The sequence below is a fragment of the Aythya fuligula genome, chromosome 1 (genome assembly GCF_009819795.1).
Source record: "Aythya fuligula isolate bAytFul2 chromosome 1, bAytFul2.pri, whole genome shotgun sequence".
NCBI classification, from domain to species: Eukaryota; Metazoa; Chordata; class Aves; order Anseriformes; family Anatidae; genus Aythya; species Aythya fuligula.
Genome location: NC_045559.1, coordinates 81,916,690 through 81,934,477, shown reverse-complemented (window position 1 = coordinate 81,934,477; position 17,788 = coordinate 81,916,690). Strand labels below are relative to the sequence as shown.

The 17,788-nt window shown below is 41.4% G+C and overlaps 1 protein-coding gene across 6 annotated transcripts in view; it reads right to left on the bottom strand.

Moving 5' to 3' along the window:
- Window positions 1-17,788, bottom strand: part of EPHB6 (EPH receptor B6) — an 84,075-nt gene that overhangs the window by 34,581 nt on the left and 31,706 nt on the right. For all 6 annotated transcript variants that reach the window (XM_032207596.1, XM_032207613.1, XM_032207606.1 and 3 more), the window contains exons 5-6: window positions 4,632-4,787; window positions 327-665 (exon numbers count right to left, since the gene is read on the bottom strand). In XM_032207596.1, coding sequence (XP_032063487.1) covers window positions 327-665; window positions 4,632-4,787 — 495 coding nt within the window. The remainder of the gene's footprint in view (window positions 1-326; window positions 666-4,631; window positions 4,788-17,788) is intronic.

Below are 17,788 nucleotides of genomic sequence, written 5' to 3'. Positions count from 1 at the left end.
TGCACAATGAAGATACATGCTTTCTCTGATCCACAGAGCTACATCTCCCTTTGCTATATTCTCCAGGGCAGATTCTGCCTTGACAGCTCCTCTCCATTTACAGGTATATCAGCTGATAAACTCATTATTTTCTGCCAAGAGGAAAGAAAGGAAAGCCCATTCAACAGAAAGCAGGAAAGAGAAGGGCAGAGGTGAAATCATGGAACTGGCACATTAAGATAAAAAGCAGGCACAACACAGAAAGATTCAGGATGTAAAACATAAAAGCGAATCAAATGAGAGACAGACATGGAAATTTTGGTTCTCAGATAGAAAAGGTTCCTCACCTGACTGGCTGGTGCTAACATTGATGGTGGCATAATGGGGTGCTTCTGAACTCAACTCAGTCACCAAGTTGACAGCCTGGATCTCAAAGGTGTACTGCACACGGGCCAGCAGGTTGGAGACCTGCACACGACTTTCTGTCAGGCCCATCTGGCGTGGTTCAAATTGTACACTGTCTCCACAGCGCACGCAGGGTCCTGGAGAACCTGTTGGGCATACTTTGCAAATGACATTGAAGAAAACATCCTTGCGGCCACCCAGGTCCTTGGGAAGGCGCCAGGTCAGGAGAACGTTGGAGCCAACAATTTCATAGCTAAGGTCACGGGGAGCAGAGGGAACACCTGGAAGACAGAATGAAAGGTAAAAATCCTATGAAAGAATGAGAAAGAAGTGGAGGAGGGAAGAAGACAAAGAAGGGAGGGAAACAAGTTACTTTTTCTTCGTTCTCTTCTCTACCTGTTTCTCTGTACAAGGTTAAGAAAAACAAGTTCTTTGCTACGTCACACACACACATGCTGGAGCAGCCACACTAACACATTTTAGGGACACAAAATTGACAAGAAAGGTCTTTGTTTCAAGAGTGTGACTTTAATTTTTCCCTAAAAGAATAGCCAGTGTTTAGGAAACCTTCAAGCCTTTGAAATACTGAGTTTTGCACCTTAGTAAAGATTTGTCTCTAATGAGACCTCTAGATCTCTCCTTTGGCACCTAATACCTCTGAATTCTCTCAGACCTTAGATTGTTCCATCAGTTGTGGGAGCTGAACCCCACTTACGCTATAGTTACTCCTGCTACCAGCCAGGCATCAGGAATAAAATCTGGCAGCAGAAAAAACAGCTATGCATTCGCTATTTGCCCTATTAGAGACAGTGAAGAGAAGGCAGAAAATGCAGAGGGTGAGAAGATTATGCGGAGATAAGAATGGGACGAGACACTGGAAGGTAGACAGTGAAAAGCTCAGAAAGTTAGAAATAAGTCGCAGAGTTGCACTGCTCAATTTAGGCATGAAGATGATGTGATTGCCGAGGTGATCACCAAGGTGATTGGCTCCAGGGCAGACATGTTCTGCAACGGAGCAGTGGGCCGCAGTGTGCAGGGGGTTCCCTACATCCAGGCCCCTTGAGGTAGCCAAGAGCACCCCTCCTCTCTCATACAAAGTCAGCCCCCCCGGGGAGTGCAAGTGACCAGGAGTGTGGCAGTGGCATGGCTCTCTATATTACAGTGTTTCAATGTTATTGAGATCAGGGTTGGGAAAGATAAGGTAGAGTCCCTTTGGCTAAGGATTAGGGGGTGGTCAACAAAGCGGACATCCTGTTAGGGGTCTGTTATAGACCGCCAAACCAAGATGAAGAAATGGATGAGGCATTCTACAAGCAACTGATGAAGTTGCGCAATCACCAGTGCTTGTTCTCATGGGGAACATTAACTTCCCAGACATATTCTGGAAAGAAGAGGCAGGTAACTCAGGGAGAGTACAAGGACATTGGTAGAATATGCAGAGAGAAAATCAGAAAGGCTAAAGCCCAGCACAGGCTCAACCTAGCCACTATGGTTAAGGATAACAAAAAGTGTTTTTGCAAATATAATAATGGTAAGAGGACATCCAAGGAGAATCTCCATCCTATACTGGACATAGGGGGAACATGACTACTGTGGATAAGGAAAAGGCTGAGGATCTTAATGCCTTCTTTATATCTGTCTTTACTAGCCAGACTGCTTATCTTTGGGAGTGCTCAGCCTCCCAGCCTGGAAGTCTGGAGTGGGGAGCAGAAGAGACCACCCCACAGTTCATGTGGAAACAGTTAGAGACCTGCTGCTCCACCTGGACTGTCACAAGTCCATGGGGCCAGACGGGATCCACCTGAGGGTGCTGAGGGAGCTGGCAGATGTGATTGCCAAGCCACTTTCCTTCATCTATTAGCAGTCTATCAGCAGAGAGGTCCCAGAAGACTGAACTCTTAATAATGTGATGCCCATTTATAAGAAGGGCTGTAAGGAGGAGCTGGGGAACTACAGGCATATCAGCGTGACCTCGGTGCCTGGAAAAGTGATGTAACAGTTAATCTTGAATGCAATCACACAGAATAAGATGGACTACCAGGGGATCAGGCCCAGTCAGCATGGGTTCATGAAAGGCAAGTCCTGCCTCACCAACCTCATCTCCTTCTATGACCAGGTGACCCGCCTGGTAGATGAGGGAAAGGCTGTTGATGTAGTCTACCTAGACTTCAGCAAAGCCTTTGACACGGTCTCCCATAGTATTCTCCTGGAGAAGCTGGCAGCCCATGGCTTGGATGGGTACACTCTTTGCTAGGTTAAAAACTGGCTGGACAGCCAGGTCCAGAGAGTAGTGGTGAACGGAGTGAAATCCAGCTGGTGACCAGTTGTCAGTGGTGTTCCCCTAGGATCGGTGTTGGGGCCCATCCTCTTTAATATCTTTATTGATGATCTGGATGAAGGAATTGAGTGCACCCTCATTAAGTCTGAGGACAACACCAAGCTGGGGGGAAGTGTTGATCTGCTTGAGGATAGGAAGGCCCTGCAGAGATACCTGGACAGGTTAGATCCATGGGCAGAGGCCAGTGGGATGAGGTTCAACATTGCTAAGTGCTGAGTCCTGCACTTTGGCCGCAGCAACCCTATGCAAATGCTACAGGCTTGGGGCAGAGTGGCTGGAAAACTGTGCAGAGGAAAGGGATCTGGGGGTGCTGGTCAATGCTCACCTGAACAGGAGCCAGCAGTGTGCTCAGGTGGCCAAGAAGGCCAACAGCATCCTGTCTTGTATCAGGAACAGTGTAGCCAGCATGACCAGGAAGGTGATTGTTCCCCTGTACTATGCTCTGGTGAGGCCGCACCTCAAGTACTGTGTTCAGTTTTGGGCCCCTCACTACAAGAAAGACATTGAGGCCCTGGAATTTGTCCAGAGAAGGGCTATGAAGCTGGAAAAGGGCCTGGAACAAAAGTCCTATGACGAGCAGCTAAGGGAACTGGGGTTGTTTAGTGTGGAGAAGAGGAGACTCGGGGGAGATCTTATTGCTCTCTACAACTACCTGAAAGGAAGTGGGGAGCTGGGAATTGGCCTCTTCTTACAGATAACTAGCAATAGCACAAGAGGGAATGGCCTGTAGTTGTTCCAGGGGAGGTTCAGGTTGGAAATTAGGAGAAATTTCTTCTCAGAAAGAGTAGCTGCTCAGCATTGGAATAGTTTGCTCAGGGAGGTGGTAGAGTCGCCATCCCTGGGGGTGTTTCAGGAAAGGTTGGACGTAGTGCTTAGGGACACGGTTTAGTGGGTGACATTGGTGGTAGGGTTATGGTTGGACCAGATGATCTTGGAGGTCTTTTCCAGCCTTAATGATTCTATGGAGACAAAGACAGAAAAGGCAGGGATATAGATATTGAGCTCTGTAGTAGGTAGGGGTAAGGGAGACGCGATTTACAGGACACTTCCCTCCAAAGGTTTCAATGAAATCCACGAATCCTCATTCTCACTATACCCTTATTAACAGCAAACATCTATGAAACCTACAGTCAAAGCCTTTTGTCTGTTTACTATTGATCAATGGAAAGGATTATACTTTTTGTATATTTCCACTAGTTGTATCTTCCTGTGGACTCTTATTCCCCAAAAATATCCCAGAAAATTGCACACAAAAGACTGGTTAAAATATGTATTCATGACAAGATGAAGCAATTTGTATTGTGGTATAGTATTTAATAGTATAATCACATACTAGTTTTCCCCGAGGGTTCTTATTGTGACCAATGCAAAGGATATATAACTGCTCAGGAAGAAAAATTCCTTTGAAGTTAAGATTGCTTGATGTTGTTGAGGATGGATTCTGTGCAGTGTACAAGCAAGGGATTACACAAAACAAAACAAAACATATTTCCTAATTTCTGAGTGTTTAACTTCACAGATGTAGAGTGACTGTAAGTTGCTTTAGGACATGAATTTATTCCCTGTCACTTTGACAAAATTCATGAGTGATTCTTGATGTATCATTTAAATTAGATTTTGAGTGCTCATCATTAACCCTACTTAATTTTCTGGGGTTAATTACTTGCTTGACCTATTAATGTTCATAATCATTGACGGTGAAAAGTTATAACCGATAAGCCAATGAGAAAATGAATCATTTCCATAAGTACAATTCGATTTCTACATAGTAAATATGGTCTTCACATCTCCAGTGTGGTCTATTGGTCATGAAAAGAGGTGATTTGGAACTCCCCTGAATCATTCAGGCAAATTCTCCCTCATTAACAGCCCTTTTCCCTGCGTTCAAACGCTCCATTCAAATACTTACCAGTGCAGGGAGCATCAGAATTGTCAGAAGCAGATCGGTAGTAGTGGTTCTGACACACACATTCACTGGAACCTGGCAGTGGAGCATGACTGTGGGCAGGGCAGAGATGGCAAGGGTCGTCTCCCACAGACATTTTAAAGGAACCAAGGAGACAGGCTAAGGGGAGGAAAATGAGACAGTCAAGAGCAGGAAACACATTTTTTCAGATTTCAAAAACAATGCAATCTTATTTACATTTAACTCATGCTGCTGCTGTTGAAAGAATTTGTTACACAGATTATTTACTGCAGGTTTCCTTGCTGCATGGCTATACAGACAATACCAGCTCTGGGATGGAGCATGCGCTGTTAAAGTTGCAATTTCAAACTAGTTTATTTTATTCTACACAATAGGTACTTAAACTGATTCACTGTCAGATGAAACAGAATCAGTCCAGAGACAGCTTTGGCCATCTGAAATAATTGTCTTCTCCTTACTCACCCAAAGAGCATTAGCATTGGAGAAGCCAAAGTGCACAGTCGTGTGATCTGTCTGGAAACAGCCATAACCATCCACATCTCCTTTCCCCCACCCAATACAGCCACAAAAATGGATTTTTTTTATGCTGCCTTAGACAGTTTAATTGCTTAAACTAATGTAAGGTACCATGTTTTTTTTTGATTTTGCATCAAAATGAAGAGCCAGAATGAAGATATGCAGTCCTAATTGTTTTTCTGTAGGTCTGGACACTTTCCAGTAGTGGATAGAAGCTTCTTAAAATAGTCAAGTTTAATCTGCAAATGCATAGGACCACGCCTGTGGAAAAAGCTGAAACAAGGGGGGAAATCCAACATTTGGGGAAAGAAAATTAAAAAAAAAATAAAAAAGGGTTAACAATAAAGGAGTATAATACATTCGAGGGTCAGCAAAGATGCTGTGCTGAATAACATAGCAGAAAGTGCTTGGATCTTGCACTGAAATAGTAGGATAGAGGTTTTATAATTTTAATGCAGGTTTTAAACAAGTTTTCTATAGCTGCTTTTCTATATAAATAGACACAGAATTTTTACATGCTATGGACTAACTAGCTCTCGTGAATGTTCTTTCATGGACTGACATTTGTTTAGTTAGTTTCACAGTAAAACACATTTCCAGGGAAGGGGAAGCTTTCAGATAGATCCCAAGTGAATGTTTGATTTCAGAAGACACATGGTAATGCTGCTTTCTCCTTTCAAGAGAAGAACCGTCCTAGTGATTGCCATAAGGAGAAGAATCCAAAGGATCATGAATAGCAAAAAACCATATATTTCAAAGAGAACTGTGTAAAAGAAGAACATTGTGTGCAGATGTTAACATGAAGTTAGGATATCTTAATGAATATTTTGAAATGGAACACCACACCAGAAGCTGAAGAATTAATCCATCTGGTAATTACTTACTATGACAAAGGAAAGCAGACTTCCACCTCCTATACCAATTATTTGGAAATTATTTCTAACACATACGTGTTGAGTGGCCCTTTAAGCATCTTCCTTAACAAATAAACAACTTCAGAAAAACTAAGTAGCTTGCTTATCTGTCCTTCTCATTTGTGTCCAATTCCCTTTGCTTTGGGTTCTCCAAGTCTGTTTGGGAATTTCTGATGTATACTTTAGGCCTGTGGGGATGCAAACCTTAACAAAGCTGAAAAGGTTTCAGACACATTCTGGACATAACAGCCAATAAACAATATCTATGGAGTCCTGTTCGCTTTAAGACTCATATTACTTCATCTTCTCTGTTGGAAGTCTTCTGGCTGCAGAGTAACGTCCATGTGTATTGTGACAGAAAGTTAAGTCCTGGAACAGTCAGACCATAACAGGGACTTCAATAATGCTGAATGATAGCACTGGGATAGGAGGACACTGAATCTTCCTAACACATTGAAAATGACAACATTCAGTGTGTAATACATTGTCATATAGAATGAAAGGGAGAAGAGATTGCAATTTTGCATACAATGGTAAGTCTGCTCAGCCCTGCTGAGGCCACACCTGGAGTACTGTGTCCAGTTCTGAGCTCCTCAGAGCAAAAGAGGCATAGAACTACTGGAGTGAGCTCAAAGGAAGGCTGCTAAGGTGATTAGAGGACAGGAGCATCTGTCGTACGAGGACATGCTGAAAGAACTGGGCTAATTTAGCCTGGAAAAGAGAAGACTGAGGGAAGACCTCAGCAATGTATACAAATATTTGGGGGGGAGGGTGTTGAGAGGATGGAGCCAGTCTCTTTTCAGCTGTGCCCAGCTACAAGATGAGAGGCAAGGGGCACAAACTGAAGCACAGGAGGTTCTGGCTCAATATGAGGGGGCACTGCTTTACTGTGAGGGTGACAGAGCACTGGGACAGGTTGCCCAGAGAGGTTGTGGAGTCTTCTTCTCTGGAGCTATTCAAAACCTGCCTGGATGCCATCTTGCGCAACGTGCTCTAGGTGATCCTGCTCTGCTGGGGGGATTGGACTTTATGGTCTTCAGAGGTCCCTTCCAACCTTGGCCATTCTGTGATTCTGTGAAAAGAGCAAGTGCCTTTGCCTTCAGACCTTTATCCAGCAGAAAGTCAAATTATTTTCATACAGAAAGTTCTGTCCCTATGCTCCTATGAGAAAAAATACAAAGGAAATAAGATTTTTCCACTTTATGAAGCGTATCCCCTTCATTCGTTCGTTCGTTCGTTCGTTCATTCATTCATTCATTCATTCATTCATTCATTCATTCAGTTTAAGACTCTGCTAACAGTCACAGATGTAGAATATAATTTTCACATTTCTTGGCAAGTACTGACACTATGAGCATTACCAATGGGCGGTTCTCATCCAACATTTATGAATAAATGGTAAATAAAAATTTACCATTTTATTGGGTCTTCTGTATTTATTTCAAACTTGAGAATGCTAAACTGAACATGATTTTTTTTTTTCTTACAAGTAATTCTCATCCATATTTTCTTGCAACAAACTGCTTGCGCAGGGGGGTTAGATATGATGACCTCCAGAGGCCTTTTCTAAGCTCAGCCATTCCATGATTCTGTGATTTCTCTTGAACACAGGCAAATTAAAATGTCTGGTCAGATCACTCTGGTCCCGGCTGCCCCACTGTCAGAGTTTTCACCACATATACATGATTGTCAGAGGATGGGGAACAGTGAAAGGGAAAATTCTTGCCACTAGGAAACATCTCATTTTAGATGTTCAGAAGGAAAATGGGAATAGGATTGACAGGACCCCTCTGAGGGAGGAATCTGAAAAAATACGTTCAAACAAGATAAACAAAAAAGCGTAAAAAAAATCAGTAGGGAAGAGACTCACATGGTCAGTTCAACCCATATAACAGAAATGGCAGCTGGAGAGCTATTAAGAGTAGTACAGAACAACTTTGGAGGAGAGATCTCTCTGAAGTGGTTATATTGTCTGGTGAAACAAATTAATCACTACACTGCTCTACATGAACCTATGATCCTATGATCTCACGCTGGTCTTTCCAGGAGAGAGGGCAGATAGTGAGAAAGGATCATGCTCTGAAAACCTTTTTTGTGTCCCCAGGGATTTCTACTGTCTACAGTCAAGAACGAAACAAAACAAACAAACCCCACAGAAAATGAAATCATATAGCATACTTGAAGCTAAGTTGATTTCTAAAGATTAAACATGATTCACATTTCCCCTGCATTCCTAATGAAAATATAATTAGGGTAAAAAAAACAAAACAAAACAAACAAACAAACAAAAAAAAACAAACAAAAAAAAAACAAAAAAAAAAACAAAAAAACCAACAACAAAAAAAAAAAAAAGCAAACTATGACCTAAAATTTCTAGTTACTTACATTTTGGCCAATATGGCAGAGACTAACTTGTCTCCATGGTCTCCATGTAGGTAAAGAACAGCCTCCCATGGTCAGGGCCTACAGCTGTCACACACCTGCTTCCATCTGAACTCAGACCCCTGCCTCTGTACCCAATCAGGGAGATAGTTAAGTTTGTGGGCATCTTCATCCCTTTCCAAAATTGCCTAAGATATGCTGTCTCACTTCATTCAGCTCACAGATAGCAACAACAGTCATTCCCATGATATGTAGCATTTCCTGGCACTGCCTCAGTCCAGTCACTCTATAAATAAGATATAAAAGTTTCAGGGGAAGGGAAGGGAAGGGAAGGGAAGGGAAGGGAAGGGAAGGGAAGGGAAGGGAAGGGAAGGGAAGGGAAGGGAAGGGAAGGGAAGGGAAGGGAAGGGAAGGGAAGGGAAGGGAAGGGAAGGGAAGGGAAGGGAAGGGAAGGGAAGGGAAGGGAAGGGAAGGGAAGGGAAGGGAAGGGAAGGGGAATTCCTGGCAATCTAAATAGGTAAAAGACACCTTTTTTTAGTCCAGCAGTTATAGTGAGCCTAGGGCTGTCTTTCCACAGTGTTCAGCTCTATTTTGTTTCTGCAGGATTGCCTTCTTCACACCATGAGATTTTTCACTTTTCATGCACCTTACACTCCCCCCTTAATTGCAGATCATGACATCACATTCATTTCCTGCGGTCCTACAATCTCTGCAGATAACTACTGTGCTCACTGGAGGCAGTCATAATGAATACCCAAGTTGAAAAGAACCCACCATCACTAAGACTGACATGCATTGCTTTAATGAACATCACCTTCTTAGGACCATCCCAAAGAAAGCCTGAACAAGAGCAGCTTCTCCCGAAACACCTCCACTGAGTGCCTGTGGAAAAACTTCACAAAAAACACAGGCCTTGTCACTGTGCCATCCCAAAGGCACCAGTACTTTCCAGGAAAACAGAGATTTAGTACTAATTGATTGACAGTGTCTAATGTAAGGACAGAGGGTAGCAGAGCTAGAACCTCAAGGGATAGAAAAAGCTGTCACTTCCCATTAAGTCAAGGCTACTGTGAAAGGTGAAGGCAGAGTTTGGACTATGCAAGAGCTTTTCTCTCAGTTTGTCTCAGCTATTTTTCACATCTTGGCACTGTGTCAGAATGCCACAACAGTTTAGTTGGTCACAGCTTGTCTCAGAGATGCTGACCCAATTTCCCTCAGCTCCACCCTAGAGCACTCTCTTCTGCTTTGTCTGCATTAGCCTGAGTGCTCCATGGGGAAATGTTCCACCTGGAAGGCTGGAGAAGCAGTTTCTGACAGACTTCTAACATCAAAACAGCAGAGAAAAGCTCTGGGATCATGGGGTATGTGTAGGAGGGGATAGAACAAGAACCAAAGAAGACGAGAGAAGAAAAGGCATAAAGAAAAGCTGACTTGGACAATAAGAGCTGACAGTAAAGCTTCTGAGAGCATAAAAAAAATACAGCAAGGAGAAGGACCAAGGACAGAAAGAAACTTCAACAGAGCTATATGTACCCCCAATACAATTTTTTAGGGCACGGGATAGACGTTAGGGTAACACTTTGACTTTTTGCACCCAGACCTGATTTGGAAATGAGATGAGATTTAAGAGAACATTTAGAAGAGCATAATATCACTCTCCTTTTGACTGAGGCAGTCAAACAAGAGTTCTGTGGAGATCTTTTCTCTACTCCTTAGGAGAAAATCTCCATTCTCCTTAGGAGAAAGTCTCCATTTTAAAATGTGTCAGTTTTTTTGACTGTTCTAAAGCAAAACAGACATGTCTGGGAAAGACTGTCTTTGACTACAGTGCAGATAGAGGATTTGTCCAGGTACTAGATTAGCAAAGCTTTTTGGACCATGAGAGGAGAGAAAGTCAATATACAAAAGTAAAGAAAAAGGCTAAAGGGTCATGCATCCAGGGTGTTGTTGCTGGCCCAGAAAACAAGATATACAGGAAAAGCTGCCCAACTTTTTCACACACATACATAATTCCCACAGCCACCTTTTCAGAACTGACATAGCAAAAGACGTTTGTGTTGCAGAGTAAGGTAAAGTCAAAGAAACATTATTGCATGGGATTTACCAGTTTTAATCAGATCATTCTCTCTAAGTTGCCAATTTGCTTCTTGTTTCTGCCATACTATGAAAGAGAGCACAACAGTATTACAAGACAACCCCTTGGGGAGGTCAGGTGAAAGGAACTCTTCTAAGGCCAGAAGGGATCTATTGGCTTTGATACTGTCAATAATCTGAAAATATTTGTCATTTAAATTGCACTTGTAGGACTGAATGAAAGAAGACAGGCCCCTAGAGTTATGGCAATATCTAGCAGAGATGCAGTTTTTAGGATTGCATTGAAATTACTGTATCTGGTTTTGGATCCCTCAATGTTGTTGAAAAACTGGAGCAAGCTCAGCAAAGGGCCACTGAAATAGTTACACAGCTGGAGTACTTGCCCTGTGAAGGACCTGGAGAACATGAAATCCAGAAGTAGGCTTCCAAAATCTACAAAGACCTTATTAGAAAGATAGAGCCAGGTTCTTCACATCCGTGCACAGTAGAAAGATGAGAGACAACAGGCACAAATTGAAACACAAAATTTTCTGACTAGATATAAGGAAGTCTTTACTACCATGAGGACCATCAAGCACTAGGAAAATTTACTTGGAGAGGTTATGCAGTTTCTATTCCTGGAGATTTTCAAGACCATATTGAAAAAATGCTCTTGAGCAACCTGTCTGACCTTTTTTTTGAGCCTGTTTTGAGCAAGAGGTTGGAAAAGAGATATACATTTGTACCTGCCCAGATGCTACTTTCTTCTCTAATCACTTGGAATATTTACACAAACATTTTATGTCTGTCCTGTTACTTCAGTTTAAAACAGCGTTAGTGAGCCTTAGGACATGGTTTTGTTATCCGAAGGTTTGTTCCCAATACACCTGTCCAATAGGCACTGCGAGTTGGAATCTACATGAAAGTCTATTAAATAATGAATTCTGCAGAATCAGGTGCTTGGCGATCTTTTGCAAAGAAAGCACATTTCTTACTTGAAGTGCCAATATTTATACACACCTAACTTGTGAAATCATCTCTCTAGCTACTTCTGATTGGTTGTTTTAGTTCACCTAACTTATCTCTATTGAGCATGTGTGTTACAGAGGACCGGAGGGGCGAACACCAAATCCCATATTTCCATACATTTCCATTTTGGTGGGTGTGGTTTTAAATATACTGATGACCTTTAATGAGCAAAAGGTCAGTCTGTAATCTTCAGCTGCTTTCTTAATTCTTGTTTTCTTGCTTTCATCCCTCATCTGCTTTGCTTTTGCTAGCTCAAGACTACTAGTCTCCCTGTTTTCTTCAAGGTCTTGTTTTCTCAGCTCAGGACTACAGTTTCACATTGCTAACTTATCTAATAATGACTAATCCTTGAAAAATCAGACCCTCACCCCTTTACTTGCATTGGATCTATTTTGATTGTGTGGTTTCAAAGTAAGTCAATTCACCTGTCTGATCTGTTGGTAAAGCAGTCTAACAGATAAACAGAGGAAAAGAAAAAACATTATTTGGCAATTGTCTATGCTGTCACCCTCTGAGGTTGTGCAGTCACTAGATTCTGAGAGAAGGGGTGATGGGAAGCCCTAAAGATAAGCAAAGTGTCAGCATGGAATGGACATTCAGAAGATTATAACACCATAATAATCACAGAAAATCATTACATATTTTTAGGGTTTAGACATATAAACTGTGTTTTACACTAGTATGTCATCAAACCAATGATACACTGTGTGTGCTTGGCTACTATCAGTAAATATAAACTATTTTGCAGTACACTGAATTAAAGCATAATATGCCTATTAATAATAAAAGCTAGGCATCTTTAAAAACATGAACAATATAATAGATTTTAGATTTTGTTTTTTAATTTTCACTAATAGTAACCTCATGTCAGTAAGACAAATGCCAAGGACCAAAAGAACACTCAAAAACATTGTGTTTTTTGTTTTTGTTTTTGTTTTTGTTTTTTTGCAAGTAAACAAAGGGACAGCCAACTGCCTCTTATGACAGTACACAAAGTATCTTAGAAAAAAAAAAAGCACAAATAAGCAGGTTTCCCAAGAAGCTCAGAATTCAATCAAGACACAAAGAGAAGAGTAACAAGATTAAAAAAGAACAGTGGAAAAAATTTAAGTATGGTCAAGAATACACATATCAGAAAGACGATTCTTTTCAGTTTATTTAGAAACAGTTCACGAGTTCAAACTTACTTTTAACAGCATAGAATAATTAGATTTCAGGAGAGATTTACATTAGGAATTATCTGTTTCTACAGCAAGAATGAATACTAGATGTGAGAATATGAAAAATGAACAGAGCATCAAATCTGGCACTGGAGCCAAACTTGGAGGAATAAATGAATATAGGAATATTTGAGGCATAGTATAGTAATAGCCCCCTAGGTTGATCTAGAGATTTATAGTTTCTACAGCTGGTTAGGTGGGGAACAGACAGTGGGAAGTGAAAGAAACATAAGGAGAGAAGAGTGTGGGTTGTTTTGGTTTTGCCTTATTGAAAAAAGGGGAAAATAAAATCAACTGAGATAAAACAGATTAAGTGACTGAGAACTGTTTCCTAATGAACTGCTGGGATGAACTAGTTATACATTGTGAAGACCATTAGGGAATGGACTGTGTGAAGCAAAAAAGGTGAAATGAAAGGAAAACTTGGGCTGGGAAAGAAGGGAATATGAGTACAGAGCAATCACTGGACAGAAGGAAAATCACATGAAAAGAACCAAAATGTGTGCATGTAGCAGAATAAACTTCAGAAGCTGAAGAAAGAAGCAATAAAGAAAAATAATATATAAATACATAATCTAACACAAGATGCCAAGCAGTATTACCAAACATGAGTTTACTTCAATGAAGTTTTCTCACTCAGGAGAGACTAAGAGCACTGGGTTTGTTAATTTCAAAGAAGAAAAGGCTGCTGGGGGAATGCTACTGCTGGGGGAATCTTACTGCTGGCATTAGCCACCTAATGTGAGTATATAAAGACAGTGTAGGTGATACCAGTCAATAGCTAACTCTGTTTTGTATGAAAGAGATAAAATACGTTCTTTGAGGAAAGGGAAAGATGACCCAGGCATTGGAGATGTCTAAAGGATGATTAACTGAGGAACTGCTAATCAGGAAGACTATTATCACAGAATCACAGAATTTTCTAGGTTGGAAAAGACCTCAAGATCACCGAGTCCAACCTCTGACCTAACACTAACAAGTTCTCCACTAAACCATATCGCTAAGTTTAACATCTAAACGTCTTTTAAAGACCTCCAGGGATGGTGACTCCACCACTTCCCTGGGCAGCCCACTCCAATGCCTCACAACCCTCTCAGTAAAGAAGTTCTTCCTAATATCCAACCTAAAACACCTGTGGCGCTACTTTAGCCCATTCCCCCTCATCCTGTCACCAGGCACATGGGAGAACAGACCAACCCCCACCTCACTACAGCCTCCTTTAAGGTACCTGTAGAGAGCGATAAGGTCGCCCCTGAGCCTCCTTTTCTCCAGGCTGAACAAACCCAGTTCCCTCAGCCGCTCCTTGTAGGACTTGTTCTCCAGACCCTTCACCAGCTTTGTCACCCTTCTCTGGACTCTTTTGAGCACCTCGATGTCCTTCTTGTAGCCAGGGGCCCAAAACTGAACACAGTACTCGAGGTGTGGCCTCACCAGAGCCGAGTACAGGAGGACAATCACTTCTCTAGACCTGCTGTCCACAACTGCTTCTTATGCAAGCCAGGATGCCGTTGGCCTTCTTGGCCACCTGAGCACACTGCTGGCTCATATTCAGCCGACTATCAACCAATACTCAATAGGACATGATGCCACAGACACAAGTTGCAATAATCTCTTATTACATCTTATTACAATCTCCTGCTATATAGGAAAAAGAAATTTCACCATGTCACAAAACATTGGGAACAGTTGCTAAAGGATGTTGTGGAATCTTCATCTTTAGGAGTAATGACAACTAGACTAGAATAGACCTTGAGTGACCTAACACACTTTGGTCCTGCTGTGAGAGTGGGGTCGGAGCAGAGGATTTCCACAGGTCCCTGCAACCTAAATTATTCTTTGGTTTTGTAGAAAGCATCTTTTAAGTGACTAAGATTTGAAAAAGGTTTATTGTATATATTTTATACTAGCAGCACATGCATATTTCTTAGCAGATTATTGAAGTTTATGCTTTAACATAAATCTTAACATTTATTTAGGATCCCATATTTACAAAAAAATAAAAATAAAAATTAACCAGGCTGGTAAGGAAGGACATCTTTTTATAACACATAAAATAATCATTCAATATTCTTCCCATACCAGCCCTCAAACAACTCTGCACAGTTATTTGCTCCTCCAACTATCAGTAATACAGTTGTGATTCCTTCTGCAATCAGAAGGGTCTGTATGTGGTCACAAGAGACTGTCAATTTTATCCTCTCCAGCTGACTTCTTCATATACTCCTGCATCCTATGAAAGAAGAGCCTATAGCTAATACAGAAGCCAGGCAGAACTATTTCTTCCCTAATACTTCTAGAAACATACAGGGAAAGAAGAGAGGAGATAACTGTGTGTGGTGGGTTAATCTTGGCAAACAGACAAATGCTCACCCAGCCACTCCCCTTCTTCAGCAAGACATGGGGAGAAAATAGGATGTGAATGCTTATGAATTGAGGTAAGACAGAGAATTGCTTACTGATTACAATCACAGGCAAAACTGACTTGGCTTGGGGAAAATTAATTTATAGCTGATTAAAAGAAATTTGGGTAGTGAGAAAAAAGAAAAAAAAAAAAAAAAAAAAAGAAAAAGAAAACAAACAAACAAAAAAACACCAAACCAAACCAAACCAAACCAAACCAAACCAAACCAAACCAAACCAAACCAAACCACATTAAAACGACACCTTTCCACTCCCAAGCTTAACTTAACTCCCTCACTCTTCTACCCCACGTAAGCAGCACAGAGGAGAATGGAGGGTGTGCAGTCAGTGCATAGCAGTTTCTCTCTGCAGCTTCTTTCCTCGCACACTTTTTCCCTGCCCCAGCATGGACTCTCCACAGGCTGCAGTTCTGTGAAAAAATACCTATCTGCTCCATCACGGAGTCTTCCAAAGGCTGCAGTGTGGGTATCTGCTCTGGCATGGATTCCTCCACAGGCTGCAGAGAGTATCTGCTATGGTGCCTGGACTACCTATCTCCTCTTCCTCCTTCTCTGACCTTGGTGTTCCCTCTGCTATTTCTCTCTTTCTAGTCCCTCCTCCTCTCTCTGTCTGTTGTTTTCTGACCTTAAATATTGTTTGCCCAGAAGTGCCATACATATCTGATCAGCTCAGCTCTGTCCTGCAGTTGGGCATTGCAGAACCAACTGGAAACAGTTGTCTGGCATGGGAAATCCCCTAGCCTTTTCCAACAGAAGATACCCCTTCAGTCTCTACCACGACTAAAACCTTGCCACAAAAAGACCCATACATTATGATACCCAACAAGGATATTTAGATCTCATGATCTACATAGCTCCCTCCGCTCCATCCCTTTCAAAATATGGTTCAACCTGTGTTCCTTCCTGTACTCCAACAATCTTTCCCTCAGACATCAAAACTGGATAAAGGGATAAAAGTCGATCCCCTGAGCTACAGAAACAGCAAGTGGATAGTCGGTTGGTAATTACAGATGTAGGGGTACACACATAGCAATAGCACATTTTCAGTGATACGGGGCAGACATCATATTGGATACTACTATGGGACAGGAAAAAACAAACAAACAAACAAACAAACAAAAAACAGACATAGAGCTTGATTGACAGAACTGCACTGGAATTAATTTGTATTTTGGACATGAAAAGGAAAAAAGAGAAATTTCATATTATTAAACTAATAGTTTTATTTCACTGACCTCAAGCTCACTTTACTTCTTTTAAAAGTGTCAGCTTAGCACTTTTATCAAGTAGTCATTTCTCTTTTTTCCCCACATTCTCATTTTTGAAATATTTTAAAAAAATGTTTTAGTTGTGAATTCTGAGCACTATTTGCAAAAGCATCTGGTAACTTAAACACCACATGACTTTTAGCTAAAAGCCCTGGATAAGCAGTGGGTACTGAATACCAAGAAATGTATCACATTGTAAACAGGTTTGTGAGGATGGAATTCAGGAACAACCATTTTCATTAATGAATCTGTCAATTTGAAAGAAGCCAATCAATCCAGAATTTTGGGAACCAATAACCTAGGATGGCCCAATCACCTAGAACTTTCCATACTAGGCCCTCTGTATGGAAAAGCCCTTAGAGTTGCAGGAAACCCTGCAAGGCAAGGCACCCTGTTTATATACACCTACAGGAAGAAAATAAACCAGGATTCGAACCTTCATTTTCCTTCTGTAAACTGCCATTCCTTTCTCTGGCTGTTGAGCATGAGAAGAAGTTTACTTTGATACAGTAAAAAGTGAATCCCCAACACACACTATATCCTGTATCACCTGGAGGGTTAACTGCTCATGGATGTTATTTCACTTTTCTGATTAGCTGGATAAATTTGCCATATAGTAAGAACCAACAGACAGTCTTATTAAACGAAAGAAAGAATATCTTAAGTCATGGTAGGGGTCAGGAGAGACAAAGTTATCTTGGAAAGGTAGCAGGAGAGACAAAGATATCTACTTTGAATGCTTCTTGTCAGATTCTTTGTACTAAATAAAGAGGTAACAGCTGGTCCAGAAAGGACTCCGCAGGCTTCCATATGGTGAGGAGGAGGGAAATGCCCACACACTCCTCTACTACAGCATAAGAGAACTTGCTTCGCCTTTCTATCCTATAGTTCACTCTCTAGTCTTGATAAAAAGAGGTCTATGCAGGATGTTCAGTAGAGATCTGCTCTTAGGCTACTGCTTTTGCTATGTATTTCATAAAGAACACTATATATATATCCCAGTGTCCTTTTGTTCACAGGAAGAACTGAATATACACAGAGAAGTACTGGAAAGGACTCTGTGCAAAGATAATAAGCAAGCAAGAGTACAAAGTACACTAGCAGAACGTGGATCCATTCAGACAAGACAGCAACGTATTTTTAGCAGAAGAGGAGATGAGGAATGGCTGTCAAGCCAGAAAATTTTGCGAAAACCATGAGGAGAAAAATTATCTTCTAACATTCAAGTTGACTAGTTGGTTCTTTTTTCTAATTTTTGCCTGTTCTAAGCTGAGGAAATGACTAATGGGTGTAGTGTTCTGTAGTTTGATAGACTGT